The 23,970-nt window shown below is 39.4% G+C and overlaps 1 protein-coding gene across 7 annotated transcripts in view; it reads left to right on the top strand.

The window, feature by feature from the left end:
* ZBTB25 (zinc finger and BTB domain containing 25) overlaps positions 1 to 23,970 on the top strand; it is a 29,818-nt gene that overhangs the window by 73 nt on the left and 5,775 nt on the right. For 2 of the 7 annotated variants that reach the window (XM_029238784.1, XM_029238783.1), the window contains exons 1-3: positions 11,909 to 13,538; positions 16,702 to 17,645; positions 22,510 to 22,544. In XM_029238784.1, coding sequence (XP_029094617.1) covers positions 13,366 to 13,538; positions 16,702 to 17,645; positions 22,510 to 22,544 — 1,152 coding nt within the window. In that variant the 5' untranslated portion in view covers positions 11,909 to 13,365. Of the gene's footprint in view, positions 1 to 9; positions 1,201 to 11,908; positions 13,539 to 16,701; positions 21,738 to 22,509; positions 22,691 to 23,970 lie in introns of those variants that run through there. The other 5 variants (XM_029238779.1, XM_029238778.1, XR_003795999.1 and 2 more) reach the window with 5 other exon arrangements.

Below are 23,970 nucleotides of genomic sequence, written 5' to 3'. Positions count from 1 at the left end.
GGGCCGCCCCGGGCTCAGTCCCTCCCGTCGCGAGTCGCATGGGGCGGCGGCCTGCAGCTGCGTCGGTCGCGGGACAGATGCAAGTAGCTGGGGAGGGGGGTGCTTTTGGTCTGTATGAGATGTCAGTCAGGGCAGTGGAGGAAAATGGCAACCGCGAGTGAGAACTGGGCGGAGGAGGTCCAGAGCTGCCCTTCGCTGCCCGCACCAGGCGGCTGCCGGGGCCTGACGCAGGCCCGGAGAGGGCGCGGGGGCGCATTAAAGGCACGGAGTCCTTCCGGCTGCCAGTCCGGGTGCGACCGGCGCGGGAAGCCCCGACGGGCCTGAGGCATTCCCCATGCAGCCGCACCCCCGACCCCTCTCGCCAATGGGCGGGTCTCCAGGTGCCACCTGCGGGACGCTGCAGCCACTGTCCTCCCTTCCCCACCCCCGTTTGTGATTACCCCGTCTCTAGGGCAGGAAGTCCCCACCATCCCCATAATTGTTTTCTTTTTTCAGATTATATTAATCTCACTCTAAGCAAAGTCAGTTTTTCTTTTTAAAGCTTGCTCCATCTATCACTGCCTTCTCTAGCACTCATTATTTGGAGAAAGCAAGCAGGCTGTTGTCAAGCGCCTCTAAGCTGTACCTAGAAATTGACAGCAGCTAACATGTTTCATAAATTAACGCCCCAATGGCATGCATTCTCTTGAGACTAAAGTCTTTTTGGCAAAGCTGTTGATTCTCAAAGGATGTTGTGAAGTGTGTAAAGTACACTTTGTAATCACAAATTTTTTTTTTTTTGTGGTACGCGGGCCTCTCACTGTTGTGGCCCTTCCCGTGCGGAGCACAGGCTCTGGACGCCCAGGCACAGCGGCCATGGCTCACGGGCCCAGCCGCTCCGCGGCATGTGGGATCCTCCCGGTCCGGGGCACGAACCCGTGTCCCCTGCATCGGCAGGCGGACTCTCAACCACTGCGCCACCAGGGAAGCCCTGTAATCACAAATTTTAAAGCTGAAAGGGGCCTTATAGAAAATGCAGTTCATCCCTCTCATTTTACAGATGAGGACACTAGGCCGAAAGACGGTGTAGCTTGATCGAAGTCCCATACCTCTTCACTAACTGGACCCCAAGGCTCTAGATGCCTTGGTCGTTACGCTCCTCGCCACAGCCGGAGTGCGGTGCCAGTTTAACCCACGCACCGTAGAGACTATCTGCCAGAGGTGATTATGCTTGACTTGATTCCGGTTATTGAGAAATCAGACTTGGCTAGTGTGATGGCTCTGGTATCCTAAGGAATGCGGTTGACTATTTCTAGGTGGAATAAGCTGCCTATTAATGTACTTTGGGCTCAAAGCTTGTCGTCGTCGTCCCCCCCCGCCCCCAAATTCAGCCCTATTCTCTGCAAGAATAACCAAGATTTACAGCATTGGTTGGTTCCTTGGGTAAAGGCATCAAAGACCTCTTTAGCAATCTGCATGTGCTTTAATTAAGTGTAAATTATTAATCCATTATCAGACATCAGCGCCTTAATAGGGAACAAAACACCGATGGGATAGGAAGCAGAATAGATGAGTTCTGATGGCTGGGAGGTTATCAGGAAGCAGTGGAGCATCACAGGGATGGTCAGCAAGAAAAGAGGAGGGGACCTCACATGACTTGCTACACCTTTTTGCCCAGCCCTGCTCTGAATGTCTTGGAGGTAGTAGAGGGATTCTGCTCAGGTGTGGTCACTGTTTATTGAGTACCTGCAGTGGCTAGCTGCTTTCATAGATGAATTTTGAATACTTAGCAAAAAGGAGGTAGTATTGTCTCCATCTTACAAGTGAAGAAGGAGTCTCAGAGATTTACCTGGCTTTGATGATGCAGTCATTTGCAGTAGAGTTCAAGCCTAAATCACTTTATCTCCCAAGTCTGGTCAGTGCTCTTTTGCATTAGATCTTGCTACCACTTCTAGCCAGGAAGGGGATGAGAGAATCGCCTGTGGCTGATTTATTGGCGCCTGTGGTTGCCCAGAGAGGCTGAGCAGGACTTTCAGCTGCCCTCTATGCCTTAGAAAGTGGAGCTGTGTGCTTCCACCCTATCTCCTGAGGGGAATGCGAAGGAGCCAGGCTGTCTAGCTGGGGAGGAGGGGCCCGAGTGCCTTGGCCATAAATTACCCTGGCCAGGGCTGTGCTGGGAAGTGTTGCATAATGCCCTCCCCACCACTGAACCGAAGTGATTTATTTACTATGGTCCATAGATGGTGCTTGACCATCTTGTTAAAGAAAAACTTCTCCATTTTAGTAATAACAGGGCCAGAAAAGCGTTGAGGGTTTTTTCCCCCTTGTCTTAAAAAGCAGCACAGGTGCTCTTATCTTGATAAATTATAAAGTATTTCTGCACCACTTCCTGTGCCCCCTTTCTGCTTATTTATTCCAAATTGCATGTGAAATTCAGTCTTTTCAGAGAAGAATGCTAAGAAAAATACTGTTCCAGTTTATAGTTACCAGCACAGGCTGTGGAGTCAGACGTAACTTTTGATCCCCACTTTATGCTATTTGCTAGTTGTGTGTCCTAAGCCTAGGTTTTTTCCTCATCTGTAAAATGGAAATAAAAATAATACATATAGTCATGGTGAGGGTTAAAAGAGATAATGTGCATAGAGCATTTAGCACAAGGCCTTGCACATACTATTTATTCTGTATAATAATAGCTATCGATAGTAACTAAACAGTATTTCCTCTAGGATAGAAGAGATATTGCTACTTGAACTTGCTTAGGGAAAGTGGAGGAAGAGGAAAGAGAGTAACAAACATCAGTTTCAGGATTATTGGTTGAATTTATTAACACTTCTACTTTCCCTTTGCTAGTAGGAATTTTTTTTCTTTCTTTCTTTTTTTTTAACCTTACCTGGAGAAAAAGTGTTTATAGTGTTTTTAGTTATTTTTGAAAATTTTCTAATTCATTTCTTCCCTGGTTACAAATCAGTCATATAATGACTTTTTGTTCCCCCTAAAAAACCCTAGGCACTTTAAGCAAAGGGTTTCATTAGCCCATGTGGATAACGTGTTTGTGGAACATTCCATGGCAAAGGAAGTAGTGGTTCACCTATATTCAGAAGTTATAATCATTCTTGTTTATACCGTATTCTAGGTGTGTACTAGCATTGTTGTTTTCCGGCTTTCTCCTGTCCTGTGAGTAGCTTATTCTTCTTTCAGAAATGCAGACTTTATTTTTTTAGCAGACTAAGAAGAATCTTTTCCTTTCCTTTACGGGGTTCTGATATTTTTAAAGTCCAGTAGAAATTTGCCCTCACTGGTGTTGGCATTCTTGTTTGCCTGGTGTTGCGGCTTTATCAGGCATCCCACATGTTGGTTAGATGGGGGTAGAGATGTAGTAGGCTGGCTGTGTCTGCCAACAGGCAGGAGGCCCCAAACTAACGTTTCCCTGTTCCGTTAAAGGTTTCTAGAGCATGACTGCTCTTCCTGTGTCATTTACCACGTCTGCTTCTTACCCTCTTCTCTTATACTCTCAGTGATTTTCATAAGCAAATGCCTAGAATTACTGCAGGTTTTACCTCACACAATAATTTTCAGATTTGGAATTTCCATGTCATTTTCAGATATTATGAAAATAGGTGTAATAGTGTATGAGAGAGTTAAATACACCTCTTTTTCCTAAGTACTTTTTAAAAAGTTTGAAAATGTTGTGTTCCTCGTCCGCCCCCAATACCCATCCTACTAGTTTGGGAATATTTTTGTTTCTTAATCTGGCTAATATTTTAGTTTAAAGTTAAAATTAGAATTACAGTAGTTGATTTTTGTTCATTTAATGTAACTGGTATAATTCCCACATTTTGAGCACTTCTTGTGAAATTGCGTCTTTTTCTCTGTAACTTTAGTTTGTGAAATAGTCTCTAGGGTTTCCTTTATCCGTTGTTCTTTTAATGCAGTGGTTCTTCATTGAGGCATTATATTAGAATCACCTGAGGAGCTTAAAAAAGGATCTGTGCCTTACCCTCAGCAGTTCTGTTTGGGTTCATCTGGAGTAAGACTCAGGCATCAGTACAACTCTACATGGAAGGTTTTACAATGCAGTCAGCAGTTAGAGCCTCTATTCTGGGGTAAAATTATTTCTGCAAACATTCTCTTGGTTATAAAACGTTACACCACCACAATCATGTGAAAGTACATTAAAAAGTTAAAATCCTTGTATAAAGTCTTATTATGTAGCACTTTGGGTATTTCTCCTTTTACCTTTGTATTTATAGGCATGAGTAAGTATCTCAAAAAGGCTGTGCACATTCCTGGGCCAACTTTCCTGTCTCCATGTCTTAACAATAATTAATAAAGTCACAGTGGTGAGAACCACAAAGAAAATATCTAAGACTTTGTTTTCCAAAGAAACAGATGTCTTACTCCTTTTGTTTCTTCTTTTATTAAAGATTCTTATAGCCTGCAAGAATGAAAAGCTGTGTATTATAGGACTTTATTCTGGCTACCATAGATCTGAGAGTCCAGTCTATTATAATAGATTTTTAAAAATAAAATCAAAGATGTTGGGTGTCAAGCTAAGTTTGAATTCAGCTAACAAAGATACTAGTATTAAGCTGTTCTAGCTTACTTAGTTTGAGCTAACCCAGCGTTATTGCAATCTAGTAAGTAAACAAGGTTTTTGTAGTCTCTTAAATATCAGTGCTATTATTATAAATACCACTTTGATAACAGATAAAGCATTTTAAGATGTAGGACCGTTACATTTGGCTATAGTATTCGTAAATATAATGATAGGTTATTTTTTTGCAACCTCTCTCACATTTTGAATTTCCACCAAAAATTCTCACATGTGACTTCTAAGATGTTTCTGTATACATAGGAAACTTTGGCTATTCCACATACTAAAGAAAATAAAATGAGTGGTCAAAAAATGATGAGCAAAGGCTATATAAAAAGCTTAGCTAATAATCTGCAAAGTAAGTTACATTAGAAAAATGTTCTGAATAACTTTGTGATGTATTGGCTCTATTAACATTAGGTAAAATCTGGTTGTGCTGCCTTAACACATGAAAGGTCTATTATGCAAACAAATCTGGATGAACTTATATATGTGTGTGTGTGTGTGTGTGTGTGTGTGTATATATATATATGACTTTTTTTTTTTAACAGATTTGAGTTTGTTTCATGTTATAAACTTGGAACATTTACCCCCTTATTTGATTCAATATATTTGCAACGTCTGCCATCAGTATATATGTTGAAAGTTCTAGATGGGAATTTTGAAGAAAGGGCACTGAGTTTAAAGTCAGACTTGAACTGAAGTTCTACCAGCACCATTTAACAGCTAGTTGTCTGACTTTGGGTACCTTTCCTGCCTTCTCTGAGCCTGTGGTTTCTTAAGCAGAAAATGGAAGTAATACAGTACCTGCTTCACTACCTCATAGGATCAAAAAAAGATAGAGTAGGGCAGAGGTTCTCAAAGTGTGGTCCAAGGACCCCTTGAAGGTTCCTGAAACCCTTTCAGTAAGTTTACAAGTATCTCCCTTTTGCCAAGGCCAAATTGTCTTAATACATTTGAACCAAAACAACATGTGGCAACAGATTGATTGCAGAAGCAGAGAAAAGAACCCAGCTGTATTTTTTAAAGCCAGGTATTAAAGAGGATTGTAAAATATAAAGCAATGCCATCCTTCTCACTTAAAAAAAAAATTTTTTTTAGAATAAATGTGTTATTTATATTAATATGTAATGGGTTTATTGTTTCAAATATATTAAAATTGAAAAAATTTCTCTTAATTCTGCATATGGTAAATATTGATAAATATAATCCACATAAACAGTAGTTCTTAACAGCCCTTAATACTTTTCTTAAGAGTGTAAATGGATCTTGAGACCAAAACTTTTTAGAACTGTTGATAAAGGGTGATGGCTGAGTTCCTATCAGGACAATTCTGCAAATAAAAATTATAAACTTGAAAAAAAGTTTTAAAAACGACCAGATGGCATTCAAGAGTGACAAAAAGCAAGCAGAAACTGGAATGAGGTCTATGCTTGGAAGAATGGAACAGCTGTGAATAATTTTCCATTTTTATGGCTTTTAGCCTGAGAGAAGGTCCCAGTTGGGGACATGAGGGGATGGCTAAAACTGTGATAATAACCTGTAGTCTTACTTGCTTGAAGAAAGGAGGACAGAGTTCAGAGTGACCACACAGGTAGAAAGTAAGGAGGAAAATCCTAGAAAGGATGTTGGGGGGGAGACCCCAAATCCTGTATCTAAACTCAGCTTGGATCTCTTGCCAGCCCCTAAACGTATACTAGTGTTGAGCAGCCTCCAAACAGCACACCTAGCACTAAAAAAAAAACACCTCCTAGAGAAACGGAAGTAAAAACAAAAACAAATGGGACCTAATGAAACTTAAAAAGCTTTTGCACAGCAAAGGAAACCATAAACAAGACCAAAAGACAACCCTCAGAATGGGAGAAAATATTTGCAAATGAAGCAACTGACAAAGGATTAATCTCCAAAATTTACAAGCAGCTCATGCTGCTCAATAACAAAAAAACAAACAACCCAATCCAAAAATGGGCAGAAGACCTAAATAGACATTTCTCCAAAGAAGATATACAGACTGCCAACAAACACATGAAAGAATGCTCAATGTCATTAATCATTAGAGAAATGCAAATCAAAACTACAATGAGATATCATCTCACACCGGGCAGAATGACCATCATCAAAAAATCTAGAAACAATAAATGCTGGAGAGGGTGTGGAGAAAAGGGAACACTCTTGCACTGCTGGTGGGAATGTAAATTGATACAGCCACTATGGAGAACAGTATGGAGGTTCCTTAAAAAACTACAAATAGAACTACCATATGACCCAGCAATCCCACTACTGGGCATATACCCTGAGAAAACCATAATTCAGAAAGAGTCAGGTACCAAAATGTTCACTGCAGCACTATTTACAATAGCCAGGAGATGGAAGCAACCTAAGTGTCCATCATCAGATGAATGGTTAAAGAAGATGTGGCACATATATACAATGGAATATTACTCAGCCATAAAAAGAAATGAAATTGAGTTATTTGTAGTGAGGTGGATGGATCTAGAGTCTGTCATACAGAGTGAAGTAAGTCAGAAAGAGAAAAACAAATACTGTATGCTAACACATATATAATGAATCTAAGGAAAAAAAAAAAGAAAAAGTCATGAAGAACCTAGGGGTAAGACAGGAATAAAGACACAGACCTACTAGAGAATGGACTTGAGGATATGGGGAGAGGGAAGGGTAAGCTGTGACAAAGCGAGAGAGTGGCATGGACATATATACACTACCAAACGTAAGGTAGATAGCTAGTGGGAAGCAGCCACATAGCACAGGGAGATCAGCTCGGTGGTTTGTGACTACCTCGAGGGGTGGGATAGGGAGGGTGGGAGGGAGGGAGACGCAAGAGGGAAGAGATATGGGAACATATGTATATGTATAACATTTACTTTGTTATAAAGCAGAAAGTAACACAGCATTGTAAAGCAATTATACTCCAATAAAGATGTTAAAAACAAAAAACAAACAAAAAAACTAAACCATGGGGAGGCAGAACTTGGAGTTTAAGTTCAACCTAGTTAATTTGCAAAAAACAAAAACATCAGTACGCTTTAGAAGAATATTACAGTACCTAGAGTCTTTAGTTATCACAGTGTCTAAGATATTTTCCACAATGACTAGACATATGAAGAAACAGGAAACTGTCACCCTAATTAGTGGAGATTGACCCCAAGATGACCCAGAGGTTGGAGAGAACATTTAAAGCAGCTACTATAACTATGCTCAAGGATGTAAAGCAAAATAAGGTTGTAATGTGTGAACAGACTGGAAATCTCAGCAGAGAAGTAGATACTAAGAAAGAATGAGATGAAAATTTTAGTCCTGAAAATATATCTGAAATAAAGAATGGGTTAGATTAGGAATGACGGTGAACTTGAAGGTAAGTAAATGATCTCATCTGAAGCAGAAAGAGAAGTAAATTATTGTGTGTGAAAGTTCTCTATAAACTTCAACACTCTATATTAGCATCAGGGATTAATAGGTTTCTTTCAAGGCCTAAACTCACCTCTTCCCTCTGCATATGGACTGACTTCATAGTTCGTAAAATCAACGCCATCTAAGAGTACACTCAAATTCTCTCTCCTTACCTCAACCATCTGCTTTCCACCATCAGAAAAAGAGATTGCTTTTTTCTCCATGGCTACCTGCTACACCTATACTTTTAAAATTAATTAATTAATTAATTTTTGTCTGTGTTGGGTCTTTGTTGCTGCGCGTGGGCTTTCTCTAGTTGTGGCAAGTGGGGGCTACTCTTCGTTGCAGAACGTGGGCTTTTCATTGTGGTGTCTTCTCTTGTTGCGGAGCATGGGCTCTAGGCATGCAGGCTTCAGTAGTTGTGGCATGCGGGCTCTAGAGCTCAGGCTCAGTAGTTGTGGTGCACGGGCTTAGTTGCTTTGTGGCATGTGGGATCTTCCTGGACCAGGACTCAAACCTGTATCCCCTGCATCGGCAGGCGGATTCTTAACCACTGCACCACCAGGGAAGTCCCTACACTTACACTTTTGATTGCATTCTTTCTGGCTTCTAGAGATTACACCCCTCTTCAGCCTGAAAGTCTTTGATCTGCAGTTCCCTCAATGTCCTGTTCTGTCTGTACCTACCCTTTATGACCTCTGCTTTCTGACATTCCCCTGCAGTCAGATATTTTGCTCTTGCTGCTTTCCCGGACTGTTGTCAGAGGTCACCAGAAACCTCTTGGTCAGCACACTTGGGGGTGTTTGTAATAGGCCTCATCCTGTGTTTCTCTGCAGCATTTTATACCGTTGCTACCTCCTCCCACCAAGGTTCTTGCGTTTTCTGTATCTCTCTCAATGACAATATATTTTCTTATTTCTCTTCTTCTGTCTAGTTGTACTATTCTTGTCTTTAAAGGATTCATTCTTAGCTTTTTTCCCCTCTTATTTCACTCAGTAGTCCCATCTAATCCTGGTGACTTAAGCCTTGTTATTGAAGAGAATCTCCTTTCCAGTGCTGCCTGTTGTCTCCACAGGTAGCTAAACATTTCTACTCAGATGTCCTAGAGTGGACACATCGAACTCACTGTGTCCAAAATGAAACTTCTCTCTTACGAAGCCAGTTTCTGTGCTTCTCCTCTGGCGTTCTGCTATGCTACCTTTGTATCAACCTAGCACATGGCAGTTACTCTGCAAATAGGACCCGAAGCAATGAATGAATTCTTCCAGTTACTCAAGCTGGAATTCTGAGACTCACTTTTGACTTGATCTTCTCTGTGGCTGACCATATCCAGTCCTCTGCCAAGTCATGTCAGTCTCCATCTGGTATATCTTCTTGTATTCCTTTCTTCATTCCCACTGCTGTTGTTTGGATATTGCAGAAGGCTACTTGCTGGTCTTTATTTCTCCATGCCTTTCCCTTGCTAATCTTTTATGTGTGTTGCTACTAGAGCAGTTTTGATTCCCAAGCCTAATGATGGTGATTTTACTCATTTTTTTTTTTTTTTTTCTGTACGCGGGCCTCTCACTGTTGTGGCGTCTCCCATTGTGGAGCACAGGCTCCGGACGCGTAGGCTCAGCGGCCATGGCTCACGGGCCCAGCCGCTCCACGGCATGTGGGATCTTCCCGCACCGGGGCACGAACCTGCGTCCCCTGCATCGGCAGGTTTACTCTCAACCACTGCACCACCAGGGAAACCCTACTCATTCTGTTTTTTTCTGCCTAGAATGCTATGTTCACCTTCTGCCCGTTCATTGAAATCCAGTTCAAATGGATTATTTTTCATTGGGTTTCCTGTCATTTATCTCTCCCTCATAGTGTGTTCTTCAACTGCTGTTATTGGCACTTACCACTTTTACTTCATGTCATAGTTACTGTGTTTTATATTTTATCTCCCCTATTAGCCTATAATCTTGATTGCAACATCATTGTAATTTTTTTCTGTCCCCGTGCCTTGTACAAGGCATGCTTTCAAATATTTTCTCTTTATTAAATTTCTCTTCACAAAATATTTGTTCGATAAGTGAATTTAACTGTTACTCATAGAACATTAACCACAGATTTTTGTATATGTGGCTTTTTAGTGTGCTATTTTCATTTCCACATGGTTCAACAGTTCACTATACTAATGTACTATATGTATAAATATATATATATATATATATATATAGAACTGTTGAAAACATTTATGATCTGAGGGCGGTTTTTTGGGACAGTTTGTAAGACTGGTTTAAGGTACTTCAATTTGAACCATTTTATTGAATCTAAGACATGTTTTCACATTGAAATCTCCAATATAGAGTTTTATTTTGGTTTTTTAATCTCCTTATAAATTGGTGGTATTTTAGAATCAGGAAGATGTGGTAAATAACAATAAATATTGACTTTTGGTTAAATGGCCTTTTGGAACAATACCCACAACCTGGATTTTCGTTTCTATTCTTAGAAGGTAGACTCAGGTCTTTGTAGGTTCTGTTATCTTATTTTTTATCTCATTGCTGCTTAAAAGCTTTTAAAATGAGATGGTATGGGAGAGTTTTGTTTTGTTTTGTATTTTTACTCGGGGGGAGGAGTAAGGGAAACTACTATGTTTGAATTAGTAGGATTTTTGAAAGTAATGGTGCCGAAAGCTCAGTTTCTCTGTACACTGGTGCAGAATCGAATCTTGGAGACAAGAGTTTTGGGTGAAGTAGAAAAGGATAGCTTTATTACTTTGCCAGGCAAAGGGGGACACAGTGGGCTCTTGCCTCTAAAAACTATGTGTCCCAACTTGGAGGATACTGAGAAGTTTTATAGTAATGGTTCCAAGAGGGCATTATCAGCTCATGGACATTCTTCTGATGGGTTGGTGGTGAGGTAAGTAGGAGTCAGCAACATCAACCTTCAGGTTCCAGCTGGTCTGGGGTCTGCATGCTTGTGGGCAGCATACCATTGTTAATCTTAACTTCTCCCACCTGGAGGGGGTTTCAGTATCTCCAAAACAGCTCAGAGATGTTGTTGTGTGTATCCCTTGATGGGGAACCAAGACCTTGCACAAAGACTGCACTATTGTTTCTATGACTGTTTATTTCTCTCTGGTCTAGCATCCCCTCGTTTCCCGAATTAACAACTGCTTTAATCTGCCTGTTGGAATTCAGGGAAGGTCATGGAGGCTGAATGAAAGCTATGTCTTGTAATCAAAGAAATGGGGGACACAGAAAGGCTTTGTGCCCCAGAGCCCCACAGGGCCCTGCTCAGTATCGAATGTATGAATGTAGAGTTAAAAGAAGCAAGTTGCAGGATTCCTAAAGTATAATATTATTTGTATAAAATTTTAAAACATGCAAAACAATACCAAACGTTCTTAAGGAATCTGAACACATGCAGTAAGAATGTGATAATGTACAGGAGAGTCATAAACACCAAAATCAAGATGGTGGTTACCTTTGGAGGCAAGGTGGGTGGGGGGGTAGAGTGTGGGAGAGATGCCAGCGTGTCTCTACCCTGTTTGTAATGTTTACTTTTTGTGCCCAGGGGTGGGTGCTTGTTACCTTGTTCTCTTTACCTACTGTCTGTCTGAAATATTTCAACATTTTCAAACAGTATAGTTCCCCCCACCCTTAACTCTCTGCTCCCTAGTTTCCCTCCCAGAAGCAAAATTGGTTTCTTTGAACCTTTCCAGACATGTGTATATAAACAAGAATATATTTATGTGTAAATTCCCCCACCTTTAAAAATAAAATAACCACTATCACTTTTACATAAATAGTAGTCTTCTCTACACAGTTTTACATTTTGCTTTTTTTACTTACTATGTCTTGGAGATTATTCCATATTAGTACATTATATATGTAGTTTTAATAAAAATAGATTTAACCTTTTATCAATAATAATTGCCTTTATCTTTACCAGTTATAATCTAGACTTTATCCACTAATAAGTATAAATGTTTGTTTTGCTGTGTCACATTTGCTTAAGCAGTAGGAAATCTGGGTTTCTCCGTGGTTCTTCTTTGCAGGCTTCCCAGGGTGCTTGATGTGTAGACTGTTCCCTAGGCTCCTTCAGTTGATGAGTCGTGTTTTTTTCTGGGAGGTGGAGAGGGAGGACATTGGGGCTCTGGAGTCCATTTGCCTGGGTTTACGAGCAGCGTGATCTTGGGTCAGTTAACTCTCTGTGCTGATTGTTTCTTCATCTGTAAGGTGCATTGAGTATTTCCTTTCTCATAGAGTTGAACTGAAAATTAAATGAGTGAAAAATGCCTGACATACAGGAAACAGTATAAACCGTTGACTGTTTTTATTATATTATCCACCACTCAGCATTTTACTGTCCAAGCTACTGCGAGTCTTCAGACAGCTAAACCCACACTCTCATCACTGACCTCCTTAAGACTTTGGTCTCTCTGGTTAGTAGGAAAACTTCATTTCTTTTTTTAGGACCTGTTTTTTTAGAGGAGGTTCTCCCAGCACCCCAGGGATGCCCTTTCTACCACAGGTGCCTTCTCTCTGCACAGTTGAGGTGGAGAAGGTGGAGGAAGGAGAAGGTGGCACAGCCTCCCACCTCCCAGGGCCCTCACGAATGTTCTTGCTGCTCTGCTCACATTAGACTTCTCCGCCAGAATTCTTTTGCATGTTCTTCCTCATGCGTGATTTTTTCCCATGACACCAGTGGTCCCATCCTTTATTCTACTTCATCGGGAACCTCCATGCTTGTATGTGTCTGAGTCCAGTTAAGGTCAGCGCTTAGGTTCTTTCCCATTGGGCTCCAGGCCCCGTGTGAATCTGGGGATGTGGCTTGACATCTATTTTAAGGGCTCCTGTGACTGATAAGTTACCCAAACATTATATGATAGGAGGCCAGTGTCCCCTGAGCATAACAGAGGATCCCTAAGGAGCAGTGACAGCTCTAGCCCAGGCTGGACACACTGTAATGTTATTAACATTTATAGTCAACATTTGAATAGTAGTTTCCATTACAAGGTGCTTTTCACATAACTTATCTCATTTGGCCCTGAGGCAAGGATTAGTACCTCATTCCCATTTTTGCCAGTGAGGAAACTGAGGACTAGAAACTGTGGTTGCATGGATAAAAAAGGACAGACTTCCTTTCACGTCTTTGTCACCACACCAAGCCACCTTCTTGCCAGATTTTAAAAAGGCCACATTTTATCATTTCAGCAGGGTTGAAATCAGTTGTCATAATGGGGTATTTAATGTTAGCTAAGTTTGGGGTAAAATTAACAGTATTGAAAACTGTTGAATAATTTCATTTAAATTTAGGTCTCCTTGTATTCTGTAGGTTTGTGTGATCTATAGCCAACCTTGTAAAAAAAAAAAATCTATATTATCCTTTTTCTCAGAGCCGCAATGGACACAGCTAGCCATAGCCTTGTCCTTCTGCAGCAGCTGAACATGCAGCGAGAATTTGGTTTTCTGTGTGATTGCACAGTTGCCATTGGAGATGTCTACTTCAAAGCCCACAGAGCAGTGCTTGCTGCTTTTTCTAACTATTTCAAGATGATATTTATTCACCAAACAAGGTAAGGATGTGCTTTTGTAAATCAGAAGTATTTTTGATACTGTGATATAGCTAAGCCTTATTATCTCATTTTGGGGATTCTTTGTTACAGGATCACCTTAGGAAATAATAAAAATTTATAATTTTTTTACACATCTGTCATTAAACTCTGTGTAGGGTTCATGGTAGAAGATAAGAATGAAAACAATAATGGCTAAAATCTATTGAAGGCTTATACCAAAAACAAGCACTAAGCATTTATCTAATGTAAATTCTGTTATCCATACTTTTTTAGAGAAAAAGAAACTGTAACTGAGTCGTTAAGTAACTTGTCCATCTAGGATTATACAGCTAATATATTAAACTCAAATGCAAATCAGTGCTCTTAATCACTAAGTCATTGATTTCTATTCCATAACACTTTCATAGCAAGGTTTCAATGTCATAACTCTGCCCACTTTATATTCCGTATTACAGTTCAAATGTCGTTTGTTTCAAATGTTTTTTCAAAAAAAATTTTTAAAATCTAGATTGCCCCAGCATGGGGTATTAAGGAGGGGGCTATAAAGTGGTATCCAGATTCTGAGCTCTTGGAAGAAAATAGCTTTAATACCTCCTAGGTTAAAAGTGATGCAACACTGTATGATTTTTTTTTTTTTTTTTTTTGCGGTACGCGGGCCTCTCACTGTTGTGGCCTCTCCCGTTGCGGAGCACAGGCTCCGGATGCGCAGGCCCTGCGGCCATGGACCACAGGCCCAGCTGCTCCACGGCATGCGGGATCCTCCCGGACCAGGGCACGAACCCGTGTCCCCTGCATCGGCAGGCGGACTCTCAACCACTGCACCACCAGGGAAGCCCTGTATGATATTTTTTAAAAGACCTTACATGGTGGGACTTCTCTGGTGGTCCAGTGGTCAAGACTCTTTGCTTAAAAAAAAAAAAAAAAAAAAAAAAGACTCTTTGCTTCCAGTGCAGGGGCCATGGGTTCAATCCCTGGTCGGAAACTAAGATCACATGCCAGGTGGTGCAGCCAAAAAAAAAAGTTTATAGTCTAAGAGAGAGGTAATGCATGTAAAGAAAATAATTGCAGTGTAATTGATCTCTTTGCGCCTCAGTTTCCTTCTCTGTAAAACACTAGAATAATATACCCACCCCATGGTATTGAGAAGATTAAATGGATTAATAATATTAAAATGCTTAGAACAGAGCTTTGCACCGTTAGCTGCTGCTATTAATAGTTACTGTGATGTCTATAATAGAAGTGCTGCACAAGGTAGAGTGGAGTGTCAGCAGCCTTATTTTGAGAAGGTTGGCACAGGTTTCACAGAGGCTCTGAATGTTGCAGGATCAGGAGGAGTTTTTCAGATGTTGTAGAGGAACGCAAAAAGTTACAGTTGCAGGCAAAGGGGGAAAATGCATGAAAACATATGCAGATATGAACCAGGCTAACACATTCAGAAAATGGAGTAGATCAGAATGATTGGAATATATGACACAAAGGGGAGAGGAGGTTAGAGTCGGGGACAGGTCATGGGTAGTCTTTTCTGCCATGCAAAAGAGTTTCCTCTCCGACTTAAGGGTCAGTGTAGAAACTAGATTAGAAACACTACCTTCACATAAGCCTCATCTGAGAGCAGTGAGTTGGTTCAGCTCTTAAAGCACCTGTTGTGTACCAGGCACCATGCTAAACTAAATCCAGGCGATACAAAGGTAGCAGGCCTACTTTGTGGTATCTCTGTTGAGCAACTAAAAATCCTCAGTTAAAAGAGCTCTGTGCTGATATAAAAAAAACCCTGCCACAGACCATGGCAGTGAGGTAAGAAGTCACAGGTAAGAGTGAAACCCAAGAGGGAATCCTAAAATGTCAGGACTAAAGAAATGGATTGCGGGTGTACTGACACTTGCTTTCTGATGTATCGACACAAACTTTTGCTTCAGGGAAGGTGAGTGTATCAACTGATTCCATTGTTCCTTGTCATCCAGCATTTCCCTCAGGTTGTTTTTATCCTAATTTTGCAGGGTGTTTCCTGATTTCTTGTTACACAGTTATTTCCATCTATTTTCTGAATTCTAGATTCATATGTGAAAATTGGGCTTGAGATTAATTTAAACCTTTTCAAAGTTACACTTGTATTCGTTTGTGATTTAAAGAGTAGATATATTAATACAGTTTGGAAGCCAAAATAAGGTTAGTGTGATTTAAAATTCTAAATAGTACCAATTCCAATAGACCCTTTTAAATTTTTTAATTATTTTTTATTATGGTACAATATATGTAAACATAAAATTTGCCATTTTAACCATTTCTCTTTGTACAATTCAGGGGCATTAATCACATTCACAGTGTTGTACAACCATCACCAGTATCTATTTCTTTCTTTTTTTTTTTTTTTTTTTTACCAGTATCTATTTCTAAAACTTTTTATCACCCCAGAAAGAAACTGTAACCATTAAATAATAACTCCCCATTTTCTCTACCCCCAAGCTCCTGGTAACCTCTAATCTATTTTCTGTCTCTATGAATTTTCCTAATCTAGATGTTTCTTATAAGTGGCATCATATAAAATTTGTCCCGTTGTGTCTGGCTTATTTCACTTAGAATGTTTTCAGGGTTCATCCATTTTATACCGTATATCAGAACTTCATTCCTTTTTATGGCTGAATAACATTCCATTGTATGTATATGCTGCATTTTGTTTATCCATTCATCTGCTGATGGACACTTGGGTTGTTTCTAGCTTTTGGCTAATGTGAATAATGCTGTAATGAACTTTGGTCTATAGGTATCTATTTGAGTTCCCGATTTCAGTTCTTTTGGTTATATACCCAATAGACTGTTAAGTTTCTTAAGAGCAGGGTACCTATTTTATTCATCATTTTTCTACCCCCTGGCATGCAGTTTAAGTGCATATCACTTAGGAGTCACTAATTAAATGTTGAACTAATCAGAATATCTGTGTTTCTTAACTTTAGGCAGTAGATTGAATACATGAAGACTTGTTGCTGCGCCATAAAACTGGTATACAATGAAAACTTAAGCTTTTGTTGCTGAGTTTCATCAAGGCAGATTACTAAGTTAGAACTTCTTAGGAAGAAACTTCTTTAGCCTAAGACTGTGTACTGTTAACTAAAAGGCCAACCGGGTTGTTTCATTCTGTGTGGGTCTGTTTTTTTGTTTTTAACAGTGAATGCATAAAAATACAACCAACTGACATCCAACCTGACATATTCAGCTATTTGTTGCACATTATGTACACGGGGAAAGGGCCAAAACAGATTGTGGATCATAGTCGTTTGGAGGAAGGGATTCGATTTCTTCACGCCGACTACCTTTCTCACATTGCGACTGAAATGAATCAAGTGTTCTCACCAGAGACTGTGCAGTCCTCAAATTTATATGGCATTCAGATCTCAACGACCCAAAAAACAACTGTCAAACAAGGGCTGGAGGTCAAGGAAGCTCCTTCCAATAACAATGGAAATAGAGCTGCTCTCCAGGGTGACCACCCCCAGTTGCAGCTCTCTCTTGCTATTGGGCTGGATGATGGCACTGCAGACCAGCAGAGGGCCCATCCTGCTGCCCAGGCCTTGGAGGAGCACCAGAAGCCCCCCGTGTCCATCAAGCAGGAGAGATGTGACCCAGAATCTGTGATTTCCCAGAGCCATCCCTCACCCTCTTCAGAGGTGACAGGCCCTTCTTCCACTGAAAGCGGTATCAAAATACACCTATGCCATTACTGTGGGGAACGTTTTGATTCCCGTAGTAATCTAAGACAACATCTCCATACCCACGTGTCTGGATCCCTCCCATTTGGTGTCCCTGCTTCCATTCTGGAAAGTAACGACCTTGGTGAAGTGCATCCACTTAATGAAAGTAGCGAGGCTCTTGAATGCCGCAGGCTTAGCTCCTTCATTGTCAAGGATAATGAGCAGCAGCCTGACCACTCACACCGGGGTGCCACAGAGCCTTTGCAGATCAGTCAAGTGTCTTTGATCTCCAAAGACACTGAGCCAGTAGAATTAAACTGTAATTTTTCTTTTTCAAGGAAAAGAAAAATCAGCTGTACTATCTGTGGTCATAAATTTCTCCGAAAGAGCCAATTACTGGAGCACATGTATACACACAAAGGTAAATCTTACAGATATAACCGATGCCAAAGGTTTGGTAATACATTAGCCCAGAGATTTCAGCCATATTGTGACAGCTGGTCTGACATCCCCCTGAAAAGTTCTCGCTTGTCGCAAGAACAGTTAGACTCACCTTGTGCCTTAGAGTCAGAACTCACACAAGAAAATGTGGATACTATCCTGGTTGAGTAGCAGTTTCTCCTTCAGGATTTTTGTATCAGTTCTGAAAAAGAAAACTCACATACTTTTTTAAATTCATAAATTGTTTTTCTCCTCAAGTTCTATTGACTTTTTCTTTACCATTTATCCATAGTTTTAAGGTTGTATGTATTAGATCTTCTTATTGTAAGATATATTGATACATAGCTACTAAAATGTAACCTTCAATTAGGGCTGTGAAGTTTTCATAAATTAAATCACAATTTAGAAATCAGAAATCAATATAGAAGTATGGAAGTTTTTCCAGGTTGTAGAATCTGTAAAATCAAATTGAATATGAAATAAGTGAAATCTTTTTTAAAGAATATTCTAGACTATCACTTCTGGTTAATGTTCCACACGAATTAAGCCCTTATGAGGATTATTTTAAAATATTTTCTGCCATACAGGGAATTAATAGTTTTTAGTGCATAACTACATGTTATAATGTATAAATCATTTGTTTTAAGGCATAGCTATACCAAATCATGAGTAGTTTTAAATTACTTTTTACTTACTAGCTCTGCAACATCTTATGTGGCTTTATTTTTTTTAACACTGAGCATACCTCATTTTCAATAAAAAATATTTAAGAGAGAGAAAGGGAGAAGAGTCAGAAACACACACACAAACTTAAACAGTAAGATACATACACATAGATAAGCATAGAAGTCCCTGGTGTTAGAGACAGAAATTCAGATAGATCTGTGTTGACTGACGCCCTAGTGTTGTTATCTTAATCTAGAGTGTTTTCTTAAAGACCTTAAGGGAGGGGCTTCCCTGGTGGCGCAGTGGTTGAGAGTCTGCCTGCCGATGCAGGGGACACAGGTTCGTGCCCCGGTCCGGGAAGATCCCACATGCCGCGGAGCGGCTGGGCCCGTGAGCCATGGTCGCTGAGCCTGTGCGTCCAGAGCCTGTGCTCTGCTAGGGGAGAGGCCACAACAGTGAGAGGCCCGCGTACTGCAAAAAGAAAAAGACCGTAAGGGAGTTTGAGATTTTTATGACCAGAGGTTTACATGAGCTTATGAGGTAAATGATAAAATACAAATTATCTTTCTACCCACAGTATCAGAAGATTTTATAGGCTACCTGGGTTGACATTAATTTTCTAATAATCACCTGAAAAGGTAATTTTTCAGTGGCACAATTTAAACTTTTTTCTGGTCCATAAAACCAGTAGAGTAGATATAGTCAGTGTCCTAGAACTATCCATGTGTCCTAGAAAATCCATGACAGCCTTCCCTCTATGAATCAACTTAACTCCCTTTTATATTGGTGAAACTTACAAAGCTAAAATTCCAGAAAAATTAAAATTGGTGGACTGAATGATAGATTCTCCTGCTCTGTGTAGCTGGGAAATAGCTGGTTAAACTTCACCACAGAGTATAGACGTAAATTGTTTCTGAGATGTTTAAATTTAAAATACTAGATAGTCAAGGATAACAAAAGAGAGAGGCTTCAGAACAGCCTTATCTTTTTTTGTATGCTGCCCTGCTAAATTCTAAACCTCACAGGTATCTTAGTAAATTTAATAAATTTGGTTTGTGAAGATTAGAATTAAACTACGTACAGAAACTGTTTGATCTCCTTCCTGACTGCTCACTTCTGCGGTTATTTCCTGACATCAGAGTTCCTCAACAGTATCCGAGTTCAGTCAGGATGTAGCTCAAAGAGAAATCCAGCTCATTCTGAGGGCACAAAGGTTTTCTCTGGGTTATCAGTGAGTTTAGGTGAATTATGAACTGATAAGTTTTTCTTAAGGAGTGAATGAAGAAAACCAATGGGCATTGTCTAAGGTGGTTGAGTTTCTGTCGTAGACATGGATGGGAAGCCTTGTGGGGCTCAGGTTGACACATGTTAAGAGCAAAATCTAAGTAGCTATTGATACAGAGTCAGTTGTATTGGGAGTAGTTAAAACAAATGTATTGCTCTTTAGTGTCAGAACTGCATCTAATCTTATATGTAAATCATTTAAGTAATTATTCAAACTCATACTGTCCTCAAAGACTTCATCTCATAGGATGATCACAAATATTAACATTGATTTCATGTATCTTAGGCTATTCTAGATATATTCCCTAGCCTTCTTCAAGTAAAGTTTTATTTTTCTCATTTAGATAAAAATTTTCCTAATTTTTCTCTTCTGTTTTCTTTCCTACTTGCTCAGTCATTAGTCGTTGACACAAAAAAGTGTGTATAGCTAAAGGGTGGGAGTAAGTGTGCATATGAATTGTGGTGTAGGGCAGCAGTTCAGGCCAGAGTCTGGATGTGGCAAAAGTTTGCTTTTGGCTGACTGTTCATGATAGACAACATTAACTTAAAGCAGAGATATATCTACTTTTGTTGGGAGTTAAGAAAAGAGTGCTTAACTGTATTTTTATTCTTATTCATAAAGTTCCTTTTAATATTAGGAATTCAAAACAAATGTTCTTTTCCCTCATCTTCACAGTATTCTGTCTGTATTAGGAAGTGGGAAAATGATTACTCCATTTTATAAGAAAATATCCCAAAACCTGGGTTCCAGAGAGCCAGTGAATCACTATTCACTGTGGGAAATGACCCGTTTTATCTTTTTCATTCATTCAACAGGAATATTTTTAAAATAGCTATTTTATGACTAACACTGTGCCCTGAGTGTATTTTTTTAAGACATGATTCCTCACTAAGAAAAATCTACTTTGTATAAAAAAGTCCTTCCAGCAAAACCCTTTAGTTTTGACTACATCATTTGTAAAATGGAGCTATTATCTTAGCCATATAGTATGGTTTGCATGATGATTACCAAACTCTTAAAACTGGAAATGCTGTGTACACCTTAATGTATTGGGCAAGTACTAGACAGACATTTTCCCTTTGGATCAGCTTAGAATTTTCCCTTCTTTCTAGATCCCACATATAGTTGTTCTCTGGAGGAAAACAGGCTGTTTCAGTATTTGTCCTTATTAGCCTATTGTCAGAACTCAGTATCTGATAAGTGCAGTCTGCCTTATAAGAAAACCAAAATTTCTTGATTTATCTCCTGAGATTATTATCTCTTTCTCTGATTTTCTGACTTCCCATCTGTAAAGTGTCTGTAAGCAATCCCTACCTCACAGGGGTGTTGTGAGGATTTGTATTAAAACTGTGTTAAGTTCTATCAGTATTACTGGTAAAAACCAACCATATAAAGAAAACTACATTCTACATGTTTTCTGCAGCTAAACCTATTAACTTTAGTATTCCAACTCATAAATTCTAGAATGTCTTAAAAGCAGTCATGTACTACTTAATACTCAATAATTAATTGGCAGAATTCTTATTATTATTATTTTTTTTTACAAATACTCTAGAAACAGCAGTGTTGCTAGAATTCCTATTCTACTTACCATAGTTTAACCATCAGTATTTCTCTTCAGCCTTTAACAAGGAGGATATTAATTCTTTGGTGTTATTGGGAATGAAACTTTGCCAAGTGCAACTTTATTTAAAGTTCCCCCAAACATATTATTTACATATAGGAAAAGGAACAAAAGCAATGGAGAAAATACCATTTTCATTTCTCTGATGTAGGTCATCTAAAAAGTAGATGTAGACCAGAAATGGAGCAGGGCAAATAACCGAGTAATTCATTATGTTTTGTCAAAATAGTAAGGCTTCACTTAAAACTGAAGGAAATACATATTAATCATGGAAGAAGATAGTCTGGAAAATGTATAATTCCACTGATGTTTATTTGCACAGGCAAATTCTTGATGTTGTAACTCAGATCCTTGAGAAGTATCCATTTGTTTGTAGTAATTGAGGTAAAAATAGGCGATGTGAAGAATTTTCATAATGTAACTTGTATCTTTGTATGTTTTAAACTAAATGTAGCTCTATGGTATTTTATTATAATTAAATTTTGAATTCCTAAGAATGAAATCTGTACGTTTTTATTCTTTGCTGTACTTCTGTGTTTGTATGGTTGGACTTTTTTGAAAACTGGTGAGATTATACAGTCCTATGCCTGGCTGTCTTAAACATAAGGAATTACAAACTGTGATTTTTGTCTTCAAGACCTGGAAGAATCCTTTGTGCTTCAGTGTATATCTGTGCCACACTTGATTAATTAGTAGATATTGCTCCAATGCAATTGATGTTAACTGTCATCAACTCTTCTATTTTGTGCCAAATAAAGTCATTTAATCAGATTAAATAACATATCAACTTAAAATACTTTCAAAGAAACTTGGATTTCAAAAACCTGTACCAAAACAAAAAGGCAAAAGGGAATTCCCTGGCGGTACAGTGGTTAGGAGTCTGCCCTTTCGCTGCCGAAGGCCTGGGTTTGATCCCTGGTCGGGGACTTAAGATCCCACAAGCTGCACAGCACGGCCAAAAAAAGAAAAAGAAAAAAAGCAAAAACTTGTACAATGAAAAAGGGCCCCTGAAGAAATCTTCAAAGTACTAGTAATAGTAACACATAATACAGGAGACTGAAATCAATAATATATTGTATGGTTAAACTCTTCCACCTAATGTATTGTGAGTTTGCTTCAGAAACATTATTTCAGAAAGTTTCGTATTCTCCATTTGGAATGAAAACTGTGAATTTCATGTATTTTATCATGACACATAAATTAATGTGACTTGATCATAAACAAAACCTTTTATTAACTCAGCTTATAGAATGTGTTCTTATTTTACAGCAGTGTCTGCCAAATGTTGTCTTCCTAGTGTTGAGGTAAGTAGTCTCTATACCAGGTAACATTTTGGATGTGTGATGCAAAAATGCATCAGTGAGTCCAATTCTTACCAGCCATAATCTGTGTTAATAGAAAAGTGGTGTCCTAATCAAGTGCTTTCCAACTGCCATCTCTGGAAAGAAAGGTACTATGTAGTCATTTCCCAGAAGTTTCTTGCTTTGCTCCTTCCTTTCTTCCCTATTTTCTCTCTCCTCCAGTAGCGTAACCTGCAACAGTGGTTCTTAGCCAGGACGTATCAGTCAGGTTCTCCAGAGAAACAGAACCACACTGCGTGTGTGTGTGTGTGTGTGTGTGTGTGTGTGTGTGTGTGTGTGTGAGAGAGAGAGAGAGAGAGAGAGAGAGAGAGAGAAAGAAAAAGATTGAGTGATTGATTGATTATAAAGAATTGGCTCATGCAGATATGGAGGCCAAGTCCCAAGATCTACAGTTGGTAAGCTGGAAACCCAGGGAAGCCAATGGTGTAGCTCCAGTCCAAACTTTGCAGTTTGAGAATCACAAAGGCAGGAAAAGACCAATGTCCCAACTTAATAGGCAGAAGTTACCCTTACTCTCAGGAGGGTCAGCTTTTTCTATTCAGGCCTTCAACTGGTTGGACAAGGGCCACTCACATTAGAGAGGGCAGTCTGCTTTACTCAGTCTACTGATTCAAATGTTAATCTCATCCAGAAACACAGACACATCCAGAATAATGTTCGACCAAATATCTGGGTATCCCATGGCCCAGTCAAGTTAGACACATAAATTTAACTATCACACGGGGTGGTCCCCTTGCACCATGGTGAAATTTGGCAATGTGGAGGTGTTTTGGGTTGTCACAGCTGGGTGGGGTAGGGGAAAGTTGCTGCTGGCATCTAGTGGGTAGAGAGACCAAGGGTGCTCTAAACATCTCACAGTGTAGAGTATAGGCCCCACAACGAAGAGTTTTCCAGCCCAAAATGTCAGTAGTGCCGAGATAGGCTACTCCTGGTCTAAAAGGGCAAAGTAAGTTTTGTGAGGATTGTTAAGAGCCAAAGGATACAAAACTTAAATTTAGCGATTTTTGTCCCAGTCATCTTTGAAGTTAATACAGTTCTCATGGAGTATGAGATGTGTTTGTTCAGAATTAAATTTCTATCTGTATTCACTTTTATGCCATCTTTTCAAAGGTACAAAATGTGATTATTAAAAATCATAGATGTATTAAGCAACAAGACAGTTTTAAGTCTGTTCATAATAACCTTTGAACTAAACAATTGTGTCTGTAATAAGGTCTCTCTGAAATTAAAATGTGATCGTAGTTTGTAATTTGTGTAAATATTTAATCTGGCCAAAAGGTGGCACCAGTGTACCTTTTAAAAGCCTATTTTACATTATGCTCAAATTTGGCATCACTGTTTGCTTAATTCACATTTATTTAATACTTAG

The sequence above is a fragment of the Monodon monoceros genome, unplaced genomic scaffold (assembly GCF_005190385.1).
Source record: "Monodon monoceros isolate NGI ecotype Baffin Bay Population unplaced genomic scaffold, NGI_Narwhal_1 Super_Scaffold_21, whole genome shotgun sequence".
Classification (NCBI taxonomy): Eukaryota; Metazoa; Chordata; class Mammalia; order Artiodactyla; family Monodontidae; genus Monodon; species Monodon monoceros.
Note: the sequence above shows the minus strand (reverse complement) of the source record. Positions and strands in the feature narration are given on the sequence as shown.